This window comes from Tympanuchus pallidicinctus, unplaced genomic scaffold, assembly GCF_026119805.1.
Source record: "Tympanuchus pallidicinctus isolate F22 unplaced genomic scaffold, pur_lepc_1.0 scaffold2, whole genome shotgun sequence".
Lineage (NCBI taxonomy): Eukaryota > Metazoa > Chordata > Aves > Galliformes > Phasianidae > Tympanuchus > Tympanuchus pallidicinctus.
The window spans coordinates 1136561-1154596 of NW_026294721.1; the positions used below are offsets into that span (position 1 = coordinate 1136561).

Genomic DNA, 18036 nt, shown 5'->3' on the forward strand with positions numbered 1-18036 from the left:
CTGAGCGCCCAGCTTTGTCCTGATCTGGAGCCTGAGACACCAACCTCAGTCATTGTCTGGTTCTTAGTAGAGTCCTGGCCTGGATCATGGTCCGGTATCAGAGAATTCCTTGGGTTGGAAGATCTCAAAGACCATGTAGTCCCAACCCAAAAATCTCATCTTGGACCTCGGCTTGGTTCTGATCTGTCCCCAAGCACCCCACAGCGGCCCTTGCCTTATTCCTCCTCCAGCCCCAAGCACTCCAGCTTGGTCCTTGGTGCCAAAGCCACCCAGCTTTGGTGTTCCTTTCTTTGTGAACACAGCTCTGGGGAGATGGCATGGGGAGACCATCCCGGGGGACAAGCAGCTGCCCCCATGCCCAAGAAACCCTGAAAGGTTGGGGTACAACCTGCCCCCATCCTGCCCTGTGTCAGCTGCATCCTCCATCCCTTCCTCCCTCGATAGCTCCGCTCATGGAGCAGAGCTTGGAGGCTTTACAGAGCCCAGAGCTTTTGCAGAGCTTTCAGGCTCTCATCAATAATGGATGAACTTTGGGAGGGGTATTAATAAAGCCTCATGCATGATGCATGGCTGAGTGGCGTGTGGGAATTGCGTGTGCCCTCTCCTGGTGTGGTGCTGCAGTGGGTGCCAGCAGGAGAGCACCCAGAGGGGATGAGCACCCTTGGGTGCCAATGGGGGCCTGAGACTTAAGGACAGGTGCAAGGAGACTTTTAGGACGTAGGGCACCAGGTACAACTGTCCACATTCCACCTCTCCGCAGCCCTGAAAGACCTTTCGTCCAAGTTCCCAAATTCATTTCCCACCCACAGCCACCCCATGGTGTGGGGCAGGGGGCTCTGTGGGAAGAACACGGGATAACGGTGTCCCTCATAACAGTGTCCCTCATCCCAGGAAGGATGCTGCAGCCCAAACGCCAACAAAGAAGCTGAGGGATACCGAGGATGGAGCAGGAAATCTCTATTCCTCCGTAAAGCAGTTTTGGCTCAGATCGCCAATTTTCTGAGATGGTAACGAGGAGAAAAATAACCTCCATCCCTGAGGCCCATTTTCCCCCCGTTTCTTGCAGGATGCCTCCTTCTTGCCCTCTACCCAAGCCTTGCTGGTGCTCAGAGGCACGCATCCTTTCCACCGCTTGCATCGAGACCCCCGGGATGCCGTGTCCGTGCCTCCTTCCCGCAGCACAGCCCCACAGTGCCCCCATAATACGGCAGGGAGCGCGGGTTGGGGCCGCCCGAGGCTGAGCCGACTGCGGGGCTCCAAGTAGGACAAATCCCTCCAGGAGCAGCGCTGGGCTGGTGCCCAGGGCACAGCATCCGCAGCCACGTTGCTCCCTGCAAAGCAACCCAGAGCCACGGCGTCCTTCTTGCAGAGAACCCCTTCCCCTCTGTGCCTTGGGACAGAGCTGCCCACCCTGCGACAGGGGGATGAAGGCCATCCCCGCTGATGGGTTCTCCATCCCTGCTGATGGGTTTCCCCTCCATGCTCAGTTATTTGGGCCCTTTCCCCCCCTCCCCCGTGATGTGGCAGCTAAAGGTCAAAACAAAAAAAAAACGCAGCCGAAATCCCACGGCCGTCGCGGGTTTTGAAAGGCAGAGAGAGCTGGGATGAGAACAAAGCTTTAATTATAAAAATAGACACGGCTCTGCGATAGTCCTGATAGATTCTTTTTACAAACAGGAAAATATTTATAACCTTAATTACGACCATCACCGTTCCTAAAGGGGCGCCGCCGCTCACCGCTCTCCATCGCGAAGCCGCGCGGCGCCCGCTCCTCTGCCACTGCCTTCCATTGGCAAAGCACTCCTTGAGCCCGGAGCGCCGCGTGCAATGCAGGCGAGGCACAGCTTGCTGCAAACGCAGCCCCAGCCCGTGTGTCCGTGAGTATAAAAACGGTGGGTAATCCCCTTCTGTACACTGTATTCGGCCCTGTTTTCCTCCTTGGAAGAGGAGCTGTAGGGATGACTCAGTCTCTGCAGGTTGGAGATGGCTCCATTGGCTGGAGGTGTTGATTGCAGTGGTAATGGTGGAAAGTCTTGGTGGCAGATGGACTCGATGATCTTAGAGGTCTTTTCCAACCAACCGTTCCTTGATTTTATGGCAATGTGAGTCGTTCTGTCCAGCGCTGCCCGGTCCCAACCTCTCCTCCCCAGCGCTCCTTCTGCGGCAACCTTCACTGGCACCTTCTCCACGGCTGCACCACCTCCAGGTTGTTCCCACCACGGGATGCTCTTCCACGGGACGTTCGACGTCCTCTATTGGGAAACACCACCTCCCATCACCAACATGGGGCTTTCACAGCGTGCCGAAGGAGAGACCCACCGAGAAGAACCCCAAGCCTTTGAGCTTCTCCTCCGTCCGCGCTTTCTGCTTCAGGTGGACTTTGCTGTGTCGCTTCTTTTCATCGCTGCGGGCGAAGCGCCGCCCGCAGGTGTCACAGGAGAAGGGCTTCTCACCCGTGTGAGTGCGGATGTGGGTGGTGAGGTGGTCGCTGCGGCTGAAGTTGCGCAGGCAGATGCGGCACTGGAAGGGTTTGTGGCCCGTGTGGATGCGCAGGTGCCGGTTGAGCTCATCGGAGCGGGCGAAGCTCCGCACGCAGTTCTCCACTGGGCAGGCGAAGGCTTTCTCGTGGGGTTTGGGGCAGAAGCATTTGGAAGAGCACTTGGTGCGGCGCGTCTTCTTCTTGGGCTCGGCTAAGGTAGGAGGGGTGGGCAGCAGGGAGGGGACGGAGGTTGGCACGGGGTGGCCTAAAAAGTCCGTGGGGGGCACCGAAGGCGAGGGATGGGGATGGAGGATCTCGGTGGAGCCCATCAGACCTGGAAGGACGTCGGGTTGTGCCAAGGAAGAGTCGAACTCCGGCATCAGCTGGGCAGGGAGGTTCTGGATTTTGGTATCAGCAAAGTTTTCCGGCTCACAGCCAAAACCCAAATTGGTGCTGGGGAAACAGCCAGGATCCTCCGTGAGGCTTCCGAGCTCTGCCTGGCAGCTGATGGTCAGCGCATTTTCCATCTTGGAGCCCAATGGATGGAACATGGCCTGGCCGCTCTCCCCCGCTGGGAAGGTCTCGGTGGGATGGAAGCCGGTGGGCAGGAAGGGTTGATGCGGGGTGATGGGCTCCCACTGGGCACAGGGGGCTTTGAACTTATCCAGCGCTGTGGAGCTGGAGGGCAGCTTGATGTCCTGCTTGGTGTCCAGCAGCTTGCTCTCGAAGAAGCACTGGGAGGTGGTTCCCAAGGAGGGCTGAGGCTGCAGCGGGTGCACGGCGTCCGCAGAGGGGAAGCTGCCGTAGCTCTGCTCGGCGAAGGGGGCTTGCATGGAGCCACTCATTTCAGGCTGGCAGCTGGGATAGATGTCCATCTGGTTGGGTGCCACCTCAGGACAGGGATAGAGCGCATCCAGGTGTCTTTGGTGGCCTTCAGAGGTGGCGAAGGGGGAGATGCCCAAGATCCCTGACATCAGGTTGAAGAGGGACTCCTGGTCCTGGGGGTGCTCAGGCACAGCCTTGATGAAGAAGCTGCCGGTGTAGCTGAGCGAGGGGGACAGCTGGCTGCCCAGGGGGGGGTATTCCAGCAGCTCACCTGGGGATGCAGGATGGAAAGCGTTAGGAAGATAATGGGGTGCAGGCCGGGAGACGCGAGGGAACGGTGGGAGTCGGATGGTGCGTCACTGTGTGGTTTCCCTCCCCCCCCCCCCTCCCCCCGGGGACGCACAGGGAGCCCTGGGCTTCACCTCCCCACCCCCACCCTGGGCACTGCCTGGGCTGCAGGGCAGAGGAGGGGATGAGCTCCGTTCCAGGCAGAGGAATGCAGTCCCAGCAGGGTGCCCCCGGCCCTGCCCTTACCTCCGAGGAATTCGGCCTCTTCCAGAAGTTGCTGCTCAGGCTGCCCCAAGCCCTGCAGGTCCCCGGCTTTCATCTCGCAGCTCTCCTCGTACTTGGAATACAACGGGTCCGAGCAGGAGAAATCCATCACGTTGAGCATTTCGCTGGGATGCAGGGATGGATCAGACGGAGTGGGCTGGGGGATGCTCCGGGTGAGCCGGGAAGGAATGCTCCAGGGATGCTTCAGGTTATCCAGAGGATGCTCTGCAGTACCCGAGGTGATGCTTGGGGTTATTCGGATGGTGCTTGGGATGCTCTGGAGGATGCTTAGGGTTATGCAGAGGATGCTCAGGGTGCTCCAGGAGGATGCTTGGGGTTATCCAGGCGATGCTCCGTGGTGCCCTGCGTGATGCTCGGGATGCTCAGAGTGATGCAGGGGATGCTTGGGGTGACGCAGGGGACGCAGGGGGTGCTCGAGGAGCTCGGTGAAGGTGCCGGGGACCCTGCAGGGGATGCAGCGAGGCGCTGGGAACAATCCTAGAGACGCTGCAGGATGCGTAGGGCAATCCGGAGGGTGAGGAGGAAGGTGCCGGGGGGGCTCGGGGCGGTGCTGGGGATTCGGTCGGGGTTTCCGTGCCCGGGGGGGCGGGAGGGGGCCGGCGGAGCAGCGCAGCCCGTGCGGACACCCGGCTCTCCCTCCCCGCCACCCCCTTTATAGCTGCAGCGGGGCTGCTCCGACCCTTCCGCCGCAGCCATTTCTGGAGTCCCCAGTGAGGCTGCCGTGACGTAAATGCCCATACATGGACTCAGGATGTAGGCTAGGGAGTCCCAATAAGGAAATCTCTCCCGTGACGCGCTGCCCCTTCCCTCCCCCCACCCCTCCCTCCGCCTTTTCTCTCGGTTCTTTTTTTTCCCTCTCCCCCCCCCCCCCCCCCCACTTTCCCTTTCTCCTTCTCTTTCTCTCTTTTTTTTTTAACTATCAATCTCGAGATCTCAACAAATCGTTGCGAGCCGCGCGGGCGCTGCAGAGCCGCGGTGCCTTCGCTCCGCGTGTGCGCGCGTGTCTGTGCCCGCTCCGTGTGCCCGTGCATCCGCGTGCATCAGTTCACGCGCCCAGCGACGCGAGCTGATGCGCGCACACCTCTGTCTGTGCGCATTCACGTGCACTTCCATGTTATCTCTGTGTATTTCTGCATGCGTTCCTGCGTGTGCGCGCAATCCCGTGCCGTTCAAGCGCGCACACACGCACACACACACACGCACGCACGTGTGCACAACCCCCCCCTGGGGTCCCTTGGGAGCCCCCAGCCCCGCTCTTGGGACGCAGCGCCCTCCGGATGCGGCCCCGAGCGTCGGGCTTCTGGCTCCGCTCCCAACGTGGGCTGCTGTTCTTCCAGATTTACATCTCCCCAAGCTCTTATTCGCCTTCTGCTATATATTTTTTTTTCTCTTCCTTCCCCGTGAATTGCCTTTTGTTGCTCTTGTTCCTTCTAGAAGCGTGAAAGGTGCCGGCTTTGAGGTTTCTCCCTCCCTTCCCGAGGAGGTTTTTGCAACGCTTTGCCGTTCCTGCTGGCATTTTGCGCTCAGATCCCGGCTGTGCGGCTGCTCCTGCGATGGGGCGAGCAGCCAAAGGCTGCGGGCAGCTCCTCCTGCTCCCCAGCCCTCCCCGCACGTGGCTCCCACCCAGCACGGTGCCACATGCACGGATTCAGGCTGGGAAAAGGCACACTGACCCCATCGATGCGCCCAAAGGGGATGTTTTAAGGGTAGACGTGACAGGAGCAGTGATTTGGAAGGCTCTTTCCAATGCTGCTCTCAGCACCTTGAACTCCGCACTGAAGAAAGCCCGCTTGTCCGGCTTCATCATTTGGAGATTTCCAGCTTCCCAAACTTTCCATATTTCCAGTTTTCCAAATTTCCAAAAGCAACCTGGATTTAAAGCCCAGCCCAGCAGTGGCCATGCCTTGGTGAGCTGGCATTGAGCACGGTTGGTCTGGGCAAAGAGGGGAAGGCTTTCCCAAGGTGATTTGGAGCCCGCTAGAAAGTAGTTGTAGGGCAGTATTCGCAGTGCAGCCCAATGGGAAAGTCAGCATTGGACGTGAGCATTGCATCTGGGATGTGGCTGCGGTGGGAAGGAAGGAGAAAGCTGCAAAGGGGCTGGGAATTATAGAGCCATGGGATGGTTTGAGTTGGAAGGGAACTCTAAGGGTCATGCGGTCCAGCTCCATGCAGGGAGCAGGGACACCCACAGCTCCATCAGGCGCTCACAGCCCCGTCCAACTGATCTCGAGTGCCTCCATGGGGTGTCCAACACCGCTCTGCAAGCTGTACCAGGAAGGGATGTGACCCTGCTCCCCAGCAGAAGCATGGCTACAGCTTTGCTGGGATGCCAGGTGCCCACGGCTGCACCTACGGGACCAAGCAAGGGTGCAGTGCTATTTGTGGCTGGGCCGTGACTCATGGCTGCACCTTGGGCAAAGCACTCTCAGATGCGTCTCGCAGTGCTTCCCCACATTTTCCTCTGTCAGATGCACCGAGATCTCTGGCAGAGAAGTGCAAAGAAGCATTAAGGCTGGCTGGTGATTCAGGGAGTGTCAGAGAATAGGCTGCGAGGTTGGGGATGGAAACAAAACAGCCCCCACCCGACCCCAGCACGTCCCTCAGTGCCGCATAGAACCAACCACGGAATCCTCGAATGGCCTGGGTTGAAATGGACCACCATGATCATCCAGTTTCAACGCCCTGCTACGTGCAGGGTCGCCAGCCACATCTCTACTCTTGTTTTATGTGGGTGTGCCGAGCTGGATGTGGTTTGTCAGCACTGCGCAGGGGGATGTGGGGTCGTAGGGTGAAGTCCTCACTCTTGTGAGGAAGGCAAGACCTCCTTTTCTCCTGGAGGCAAAAAAAAATTGCTCCACCTGTGTATCTTAAAGTAGTGGTGGCGTTTCAGTTTGAGGCAGGAAAACGTTGTGTTGTCTGCAGAATCACAGAACGGTTAAGGTTGGACAAGACCCCTAAGAGCACCACGTCCAATCATCAACCCATTAGCTGCTGCTAATCACACAGGGGTGGCTGCAGTGGTTTGGGTATGGCCCTGTTGACCCAATTCTGCTTAGAATGAGAGAAACAAAAACCAATCCGCGTTAGAAAATCAGTTCTGCAATCTGTAAAGGACTCCTTTTGTTGGCAGCTCCCACTGCAGAGCTGTGGCCGCGTTGGCGAGGGCGGCATCGGCTCTGAGCAGGGAGGTGACACCACCAGAGATGGCTCCAGTGAGGTGCATGAGGTCATGGAAAACGTGACTGGGAGCACAGCCAGGCCCTGGGGCTGGCTGCTGGCACCAGGCTTCGGTGCACAGAGGGGCACTTGGCTCCGGAGGACGTGGGATAGCCTTCCTACGGTGAATCGTGTCGTCACAGAGGGACGGGGAGGAAATCCATGCACCGGGGCCAGCTCTCTCCCTGTTTTGTGGGGAGAGCAAATGGAGCTCGTATCTTGCCCCAGTTTTCAGGTCCTGATGTTTCCCAACGGGGTTTCCAGCATGGAAACGAAGTTCTAACTCTTGAGTTTGTCCCATTTCTCCTTCAGTTTTCACCCTTAGGAGCATGATCTGGGCTCTTCCCTATGCTTCCAGGGGGATTTTATCACATTCACAGAATGGGACTTTAAAGTCCCCCCTCCTGGCCCCAACCCCTGCTGTGGGCTGGTTGCTCCCTACCAGCTCAGCCTGCCCAGGGCCCATCCAACCTGGCCCCGAGCATCTCCAGCTCTGGGCAACCTGTGCCAGGACCTCACCTGCAAGTAAAGAAGAACTGTGCTCAGGCTGGAATCCATCTTCCCAAAGGGATGGGCTGAGCACAGGCTCATGGCAATGCCACTGCCACAGCTAGACTTAGTCCTGTGTAGTCATAGATGATGTTCAGGGTAAAAGATAACCCCCATGTGCCTTCTTTCACACCCCAGATATTCATGGCTCATGCTTCTCCTGCATTAAAACAGTGCCTTATATTCAGTAGCTCTTGGTATTTTTTTCCCACTGTCCAGTTCCTTTTTGAACCCTCGGTGCTGCGAGATGAGGAGTGGTTTTGGTAAATAAATTTCTTTGTTAATTCAGACATGCTCTGAGGATTTAAGGCTTGCAACTGGGTGAGCTTTAAGGTCCCTTCCAATCCAAGCCATGCTATGATTCTATGATTCTGTGATTCTATGATTCTACGATGTGGAGGTTGGAACTGGGTGGGTTTTAAGGCTCTTTCCAAGCCAACCATTCTATGGTTCTATGATTCTGTTATTTAGGGGTTGGAACTGGGTGGGCTTTAAGATCCCTTCCAACCCATGCTATGCTCTGATTCTGTGATCCTATGGTTTGGGGATCGGAACCAGGTGTGCTTTAAGGTCCTTCCAAGGGAACCGACCTATAGTTTGATCTGTGGGATTGGAACTGGATGATCCTTAAGGTCCCTTCCAAGCCAAGCTATGCTGCGACGCCGTGATTTGCTGGACACCCCGGGTTGTGACGGATGGAGCAGCGATTCCTCATGGCTCGTCCACAGGAGGTGACAACACCGACGGGCCGCTGCCCCACTGCCACATTTCCATTCCTCGCCCCACATCTCCTCCAAACATCGACATGCCCTTCCAGGATAACTTCCCCAACACATCGCTCTGCATTTCCATGGCAACTGGCACACGACCAGCCCTGCCGGCTCCGCAGCAAAGCCGTTCCCAGCTCTGCATTGAGGATGCTCGGTGACAGAGGGGATGACATGGAGGGGTCGAGGAGATCGCCTGCACCGCCTCTGCATCCCTCTGGGGACTTCTGCCCAAACCATCACCTTCCTTCTGATGGCTACAGCAGGTTTAAGCAGCGCGTGAGGCTCTGCGAAATGTCTGCCAAAAGGGTTTTTATCATTGCCCAGCACGAGTGAGGTTTGCTGGCTGGAATTTCAGCGCTGAGCCCGGCGGGAGGTCAGGGTGGATGGCTATCTGCCTCTGGGTTTTATGTTGCTGTTGTTGAATATCACCATATTCTTTGGGTGCTCGGCTATGATGCTGTCTCTTCCTGACCTCACCCTTTTGGGCTTGCATCTCCTGCATGCTTGCTTTTCTACCAGCTTTGGGGTGAAATCCCTCCAATGTGGGAGCAGGCAAGGACAGCGGGGCAGCCCACCTGCCATTGAGCCGCGTCCTAAAAATAGGGTTGGATGAAGTCAGCTCTTCTCCTGCCCCAACAAACGATCGTGTCCAAACTGATCCCAAAGGCAATGTGTTGATGCAGATTTCCTGCTCTCCTTCATCCTGTGTCCCAGCCACAGTATTTTTAGCGTGTGGTTTTGCAAGTGCTTGGGCTCAGGACAAGCATGGGGAGAAGATGGAACTGTCAGGAGAGCAGTGACTTCGCTGGGCATTTGTGGGCACAATTCCTGGAAGTAAAGCAGGAGGGGCTGATTTTCTCAATTTCTTTCCAAATTCACATTTTCCTTTAAGATTCTGTCTTAGCAGCATGCTGATGGGAAGCTGCAGGCACTTGAAGCAAGCTCTCCTTCCAGCCTGAATGAAATGATTCACTGAGCCCCAAATAAGCCTTTCTCCACTCATTCTCACGCTGGTTTTTCATCACCTCTAGAAACGCAGTGTATCGTTTAATAAAACGTTACTTAAACCATTGAACTGCTTCATTTTTGACTTCTGAAACCTCCAGAGAGCTTTGACCTCAAAGCCTGAAACGAAACAGCAGCGTTGAGCTCCATACTTGGGAGCTGCCTGGCTCCCAACCCAGCCAGGATGAGCCAGCGGAGATGCCCCAAGCACGACATAAAGGCTACCACCATCCTGAAACAGAGCTGCCTTGCCATCAGATAAAGGCATTCATTAAGAAACCATTAGAATAAAATCCCTCTAAGGAAGGACACATAAGAACGGCTCCGCTGGCTGCAGTGCTGTCTGGTTCACATGGAGCACATTTCTGTGCCTCCTGTGCTGGCTCACCTCCACCCATCCCTTTCTCCATAGCATCTCGCAGGTTTTGAGATCCAGCCACCATCATTTCAAATCAGACATTAGGAAAAGGTTCTTCTCCACAGGCTGCCCAGGGGGGTGGGAGAGTCACCATCCCTGGAGGTGTCCAAAAACAGTGGAGATGTGGCACTGAGGGATGAGGTCAGTGGGCATGGTGGGACGTGGTGGGGTTGGGCTTGGGGATCTTGGAGGTCTTTTCTAACCTGAATGATTCTATGATCTCCCAGTGCCCACAGGATCTGGGAGTGGGCAGAGGACATCCTTGGTAGGCTCCATGCCAGCAGCACTATTTTCTGCAGCCACTGGCACAAACTAAGCGGCACGGCCAAGGGCACGCAGAGAGCCTGGTGCACAAACAGTGGCCAAAGCCACGCTTTGTGTAGACAGTGCTGCTTTTCTAACTTGCAGGAGGTACCTGAATTTATTCCCGTGTTCTCATTAGTGAGGGTTATTCGTTTCCTTGACCAGCTCACTGCTCTTCCTCAGGAATGCTTCCAAGACGCTCTCCAGAACCATTAATCAGAGCAGCACAAAGATGTATTAACTCTCTTCTCCACGAAATAAAACCATCAGCCTCCCAAGCTGCCTTTCTGTGCCATCCATCCTTCCTTCCAACTAAATTTCAATGCTGTCGCCGTCAGCTGCTGAAGAAGGCAAACCCATCTATCAGGTTCTGCTGTGTTGCTTGTGGTTACAGCATCGTGATCTCGGCGCTTATCCCAAATACAGCTGTGATGCTGTGATTTCGCCGTTCGCTTTCATAACGTTACTAAAACCCCTGATGTTGTTCACATCAAAGGTTGGAAATTCATGGGACTCTGCAAATTAACTGCTCTGGCCTCTCGGCATAGAATTAAGAGAACTAATAAATATAGCGTGGTATGCAAATGAATCCAAGTTGTATCTGTTCTCCAATGCCCCTGCCTAGCTACGGCAGCTGCAGAAGTTGCCTTCTTCATACAACCCCTGAAAGGAGGCTGGAGAGAGGTGGGGGTCAGCCTCTGCTCCGGTGTAATGGTGACAGCAGGAGAGGTGATGGCCTGAAGTTGCACCAGGGGAGGTCAGGTTGGTTGGTAGGAAACATTTCTTCTTGGAAACAGCAGTCAGGCACTGCCCTAGGAGTGGTGGAGTCACCGTCCCTGGAGGTGTGGCAGAACCATGGAGATGTGGCACTGGGGCAGCGGGCACCGTGGGGTGGGTTGGGGCTGGATTTGGGGATCTTAGAGATCTTTTCTAACCCTAATGATTTTGTGATTCTATGATTCTCACTTGTAGGAAGGAGGTTGCTCAACTCAGGCATGAATGGAACAAGTGTCACTCTCAGATATATAGGTTAGAAAGCATTTTTTACCCCAAAACCCTCACTGGAAAAATGCCATGGGAGAAAGCTGGTTTTGCCTACTGCTCAGTATGCCTGAAACTGCATCTTGAAGGTAATTGCTACAGATTGCCAGCACCTGGAAGGAGACAGCAGGGGAACACAGGTGCAGATGAATATACCTTCCTCCAGGCATCCATCAGCAGCCACTGCCAAAGGACTCCATGGCCCTGTAGATTGACTTGAAGTGACGGAGCCTGAGCTGCTGCAGCAGGAAGGCATTCCACTGCTGAGGTGCAGGAGGAAGGACATCCTCTTGGGCACCCCTGCCTTGGACTTGGAATCATAGTCATTAAGTTATGATCCCCAAGTCCAAGCCCAAACCAACCCTCCCATGCCCACTCACCATGTCCCCAGGCACCACATCTCCGTGGTTCTGGGACACCTCCAGGGATGGTGACTCCACCAATGGAGTCGGTCCCTGCTGGAGTCCATCTCGGCCCTGCAAGAGGATAATTCAAGAATAGGCCATCAGGGGGACAGCTGGCACTGCTGGAGCTGGGGTGAGCCAGCATGTGTTGATGTGGATTACCTGGCTGCATGGTGTCTGGGTTTGCACTCACACATCTGGTTGGGTCAACGCTGCTTCTGCATGAGTCTGGAGTGGGAAAGTCAGCACGGCTGGATGGTGGGATAGATGCTCTTGGAGGTCTTCTCCAATCTTAATGGTTCGGCAATTCTGTGACTCTGGAATCAAATGAAGCTGGGACAGAGCTCTAAACAGTGCCATTAGGGAGCCATATACAAATGCTGAGCTGAAAAATGAGGGCCAGGGGTTTAAACTTTCCTATGAACATACAAATGGCTCACGATGCAAGAAACACCCATGCAGCCTGAAAGACTCGTAAAGACAAAGCATCTCACGTGGCCCACTGAAGGGCCCTCCGAGGGGTCTGTGCTTTTGTTCTGTCTCCTCTGTGATGTGTTCCACAGAGGACCAAAGCTGGCTGCTTCCAGGTGAAGGGGACCCATATCTCTTTGCCACCGGTGGGGAAGAATAAAACAAACCCAACCAGCAGGCAGTCGTAGCGAGTTTCATTGCTTGGTGCCCACAGCTACGGATGGAACAGTGGGAATCCTGCCTTACTCCAGTGTGACAGGGCAGGGCTTATCTTGCTACGGCTCACTGATGACAATTAACAGGAGTGGACAACTGATGGACATGGAGCAGCCACCTGCTAGGACACTGCAAGTCTCCATAGGAACCCCGACAAGAGAACCCAGCGCTGACGCAGTGATGGCAGGGATAAGGCTGCAGCAGGCTGGTGGTGTGGGCTTCCTGCTCGGATGTTTCAAGGAAAGCAGGATGCGACTGCTGGAGACAATGCAGTGAGTGTGGCAGGGGACAGACCCAGGTCTGGGTGCTGTGACAGCGGGTGGTGACAGAGGTATGCTCAACTCATGCTGGCTTCCCCTTTGCTGCTCCAGTTCATGGCTAAAAATAAGCAGAAGAAGGAGCTGAGTCTGCTGCGAGGAACTGTGGAGCAATAGACAAATAGAAATAAAAAGCCATGTCCCTGAGCAGAGACATTCCTGTTAAATCTCTGCTTTGGAAACATCCCCAAATTAATGCATTCCTCCAAAAAGCAAGCATTCCCTTCCAGCATGGTCAGGGAAAGCCTCTAGGATGAGGATGCAGTCAGAAAGGACACTCATTTTCCAGTTTGTCTCAGGCAGAAGAAGTGTCTGGATGATGCTCTCAGCCACACAGTCTGATTTTTGGCGTGTGTTTTGTGGAGCCAGGAGTTGAACTCAACAATCCCCATGGGTTCCTTCCAACTCGGGACATTCTGTGATTCTGTGATTTATAACCCAGCTGTCCTCAGGGCCCAAATATGATCACAGCTACTCACTCTTCTGTTGGGAACAGAGCCAGCTTTGTCACGGACCACGCTGATACGCTCTGCTTCCACTTCCACGTGACATTTCCTTCTATTTTTCCTTCTCCTTTTAGAATTCAGATTCAATCAGTGATAGCAAAAGGTCAGATGCCCCCAACACACTGGAAGCGCGGATGCTTCCAGAGGAGGAAACGTGCTTTGTTTTCCAAGCAGATGAAACGAGACCGCGTTTTGTCAGCGCTTCCACATCACTCCGTGGTGACCAGATCAACGCCTCAAACGTGGGCCGTATCAAACACCACAGCTCTGCCCTCCCTCCTTGCTCTCTCCAGTGACACAACCCCTCTCTGCGCGCCGCTCCGCAGTCACTGAGCGCGGTGATGAATCCCAACTGCTATCTCTCCCATGAGCTCAACCAAATGCCGTGCCATTTTGCAAATGCCAGGCTCTCGCTTGAACCGAGCGTGGAATGTTTGTTTCCGACTACCAGGTTTCATTTCCCCTTTGTCGTGTTTAGCTTCATGGAAAACAGGCGTTGCGTTTTGATTTCCATCGAATCGCAGAGCCAAGCCCAGTGCTGGAGCCAAGCGGTTGACACCGACAGAAGATCTGACTCATAACACTTGGCTGGGGTTGAATTACTCTTCCAGAGAAGACCGAAGGCTCTCAGCCCTGAGACCTGGTTAAAACCCTACGGCGCTCTTTGCCAGAATGTCTGTACAGCTCTTCATTATCACCCCCAGCACTTGTTAGATCAGGGTAATTTGGAACGAAAGCTATGTAATGCGTATGCTAAATGCTTCTAATCAACGCTTCCAATTTTTCTGCCACTCTTCTGGGGGAGCTTTCCCACAGCAACACAAACAGCATCTGTCTCCAGCTTGCACAGCACAGTGTTGCAGGATAGATTGCCCTGGGTAGGAAACGCCAGAATTCATCAGGATGACACCAGCTGATGTCAAAGCTACAGGAACGTGGTGCATGCCACGAGATCCTGGTCCCAGAATGATCTGTGCCAGAGGACAGTTATAGGCTGGATGTGGCTCTGGGCAGCCTGGGCTGCTGGTTGGTGACCCTGCACATAGCAGGGGGTTGAAACTAGATGATCACTGTGGTCCTTTTCAACCCAGGCCATTCTGTGGTTCTATGATTCTATAGCAAGCCCTGTCTCCTTTCTGCCTCATCTATCTCTCCCTACCTCTTTGTTCCTCCTACACGAGAGAAACAGACCTCACCCCACCGTGATGCCTTGGGAAGAGGTGGGCAGAATCCTGCCTTCGTGTCAGTTCTTGCCCATATCATACTTGGCACTGGCCAAGAAAGTTCTCCTGAGCTGCTGTATTCCTAACACAGGAATTGGAGCAGGCAGTAGAGCGCGTGTTGTTCACACTCAGGAGCTGTGGAGGACTGAGATAGACTCAACCAGGGCAAAACAGTCACAGATCCTGTCTGTCAAGCTGCCATAAATCTGACCGAACTCAAGAAAAAAAGCCAGGTTTGTTAAAGGCATCCACCTCCCTGGGCACGTTGAGGTGGATTTTCCCAGGATAGGTATCTCCCTCATCATCCCACGTCTTATAAGATTCCAAAATACTTCTCAATCTAACTAAACAACGTACTCTTTTCTTCCTCTCATTCCTGAAAACCACAGAACCGTTTCATCTGAAACTTTACAGCTGGAGAGAGGCATTTGGCCCAGAAATGTCTTGCCCAAACCATTACTCTTTGGCAGAAGTTCTGAGCACCTGAAATTGGGCGTTGGAAATGGGAAAAGCCTCGATGAACAAAGCAGGAGCCAGAGGAGCCGGCAACGGACCATATATGTTATCTACAGCAACGGGTCCTTCCGCTTTGTTCCTCAAAGCAAACTTCATTTTAGTTAAACGTTCAGCATCAATGCCTGCAAAGCTCAAAGTGGCAAAATGCAGAAACACCGGTGCGCCTCCTACTTGTCTGCACTGCTTTCTCCTGGCCGTTGCCTTGCCTAAAGGCCAAAACCGTGGATATTCCAGCCCTTACGATCCAACTCTGCTTCAGCTGTGAATGAATCCCCAAATAGTTGTCTTCTCCTTTGGAGGAGGTGGATTTCCTGGGTCTTCTGGTTCAGGTGAGGCAGGCTTTGTCTCACAACAGCAGGCTCCGAACTTGGGTTGTATGGATTTCCGAAGGAGACCAATTCCGAGCTTCTAAAATCTTGGTATAGTGAATTTCCATCTGCTTCACAGATGGAAAGATACAGCAATCGTGCTGATAAAATTACTGAAAACTGCAACACGCCCACAGCACATTGGCTACCAAATTTTTTTTGCATGCAAATTCGGGTTGATCCTGTAGCCAAAAACGGCAACTGGGAAAGCAATCTGAGGGGACGCATTTCCTTCGTACAACATGGTGCCCAAGAATAACGACGTGTGCTTTGTGTGGCTGTGTGCTGAAGCAGCCAGGATGATTCATCAATTGGCAAAACGGGAGCGTTAATCACCGTGAGAGATCAAGTATTGGAATATCACGGGCATGGCAAAGGCAATCGAAAACTGAATAGAAAAAGGGTTGTTGTGCAGGGGGAGAGAAACCAAGAAAGGGATGGGAGTGGAAAGGGGATGTCGCAGACAAAGAGGACTCTGGAAGACGAGGACAGCTGCATTACAGGCAGGGGGTGACAGGACAGCGGTCCTGAATCATAGAATCAGAGATCTTGGGTTGAAAGGGACCTTAAAGGCCATCTAGTTTCAGCCCCAAATCTCCAACTTCTTATTTCCCAGTGCAGGCTGTTGGTTGGGCTGAATTTCTGCTCTGGCTTGGGATGGGATCCTTTTGGGATCCTTTTGAGCTGGGTGGCTGCCTGTTTGGCTTCATATTCTACTTGTAGATCACGAACTGGAGTACAGTCTTTCCCAAAAGTGCAGAGGTTCCTCTGAATGAGAGAGGTTGGACCAGTGTCTCCCACTCGGCGTAGACACCTGTGTGGTGGCTGCAAAGAAAGAGCACTACAGTGGCACAAACTATTGCTTAAGCTTGCCTGGCAGGTAACTCGGGTTAACTCAGCTTCATTTTGAGTGTAACACTGGGAACACGAGGCCTCCACGCACAGTGAGCTTTGCCCACAAAGAGTGATGAGCCATGTAAGTGAATGAGGTGGGCAGTGATCAGCAGAACCAGTGAAGCCTGATGTCCTACAGAGCTGTAGCTCATAATTGGGTCCCCCGGTGTTTCAGAAGGCTCTAATTAACAAACTCTATAAAAAGCCTCCTGCGGCTGGGCAATTCACAACATTTGCTTGCAGCTTCCCAATGGCTATCAGCCAGTTATTACTTTATCCCTCTTAAATCAGGAAGATAAACAGAAAGAGAAATGCACACATAGGCAGGATGCAGTCACCTAAGCCTTGTTTCCAAGGAAGCCGGGCTCACAGATGTCTCAAGGAATTAGGACGGACATCTTACACTTCTCAAGTGTGGGTTCACAAACTCCCACACTGAGAGTGACCTGCCAGACAGAAGTCAGCATCATGCTTCTCTATAACAGGCTCCGACAATGCAAGCGTGTGAAAAGCCAGCTTGGTGATATCTGAAGAGGCATGAGAGGGAGTAAAGTGCATTTTTAGTCAATCACAATTTTAGAACTGTTTCCGTATTGAAAGGAGCAGGGGAGAACAGGAGAAGATTGAAGGAGCACAGCTCAAGCGATTCACCAAGAACATGTGGGTCAATAGGTGGGGATGGGCTATGAGTTTAATCTTCTGTGTTGGGATTTCAGGATATTAATGAGGTGCTGATGACTCTCTGCAACGCAGAACCATTAAGGTTGGAAAAGACCTCTAAGATCCCCAAGCCCAACCCATCCCTCCCATGCCCACTGACCACGTTCCTCAGTGCCACATCTCCATGGTTCTGGGACACCTCCAGGGATGGTGACTCCACCAATGGATTCTGTTGGAGTCCATCTTGGCCCTGCAAGAGGGTAATCCTCCAGTCCAAGGATGGGACAGCTGGCACTGCTGGAGCTGGGGTGAGCCAGCATGTGTTGATGTGGATTACCTGGCTGCCTTCTGTCTGGGTTCACAACTCGGACACTTCAATCTGCTCAGATGGTGCATGGCAGAGCAAATATAAGCGTTCCAGGGAGTGTGAATCAGTCCATAGGCTCCATTGAGAATGCACTGTGAATCCATCCACAGGTCTGATCTCCACTGCCTACATGGGAGCTTGGATGCCTGCTGTACAAGAGAGCACCTCCATGTACATGTGTGGATCAAGGTCCAGCTCATCTGCTTGTTTTCTTCCAGTATAGATAAAGTGGTGTTTCTCATGCTTGTAGCCAAAGGAGAGCAATTTATTCATTGGACCACATCTAGGATAACCCAAATAGCATCATAACTATGAATGAATAAATGAATAAATGAAAGACTGGTTCAGATATCACCACTTTGAATCGTCCTGTGTGGAGCCAGGAGTTGGACTTGATGCTCCTTATGAGTGCCTTCCAAGTTGGGATATTCCAAGATACTGTGATTCTACTTATTATGATTTCTATGACATCACAGGAAGCCCAGGGACTGAAAATGAGAATTTAAAGGAGTTGGCTTTGAACCTGGCTTTGTCTGTCTTAAGAAGAATCCAACATAGGGCCAACCAGGATGATTAAGATATTGAAGCACTACTATGAGTCCGTAGAATCACAGAGTTAGAAGGGACGTTTAAAGGGCACCTGGTCCAACTCCCTGCAGTGAACAGGGGCACCCACAGCTCCATCAGGTGCTCAGGGCCCCATCCTATTTGACCTTGGATGTCTCCAGGGACCAGGTATGTAGCACCTCTCTGGGCAACCTGTTCCATAGTCATCTATCGGTTATCTATAACACTGGGATATGTACAAACATATTACCAACGCTTCTTCCCAATCTCCAGCACTGTCTTTAGACATAAACAAAATAGGTGGTCATCTGGAACAGCTCTGAGCAGCGCGAAGCCAGCTCTGAACAT

General features: G+C 53.4%; 1 protein-coding gene across 1 annotated transcript; it reads right to left on the reverse strand.

Annotated features, from left to right (window-relative positions):
• Positions 1-1607: 1607 nt before the first annotated feature.
• Positions 1608-4436, reverse strand: EGR4 (early growth response 4). Its single transcript, XM_052681851.1, has 2 exons — positions 3839-4436; positions 1608-3575 (listed from the first exon to the last, which is right to left on the reverse strand). The coding sequence occupies exons 1-2, from the start codon at positions 3975-3977 to the stop codon at positions 2293-2295; spliced, it is 1422 nt and encodes a 473-aa protein (XP_052537811.1). The 5' UTR covers positions 3978-4436; the 3' UTR covers positions 1608-2292.
• Between the last annotated feature and the right edge of the window lie 13600 nt (positions 4437-18036).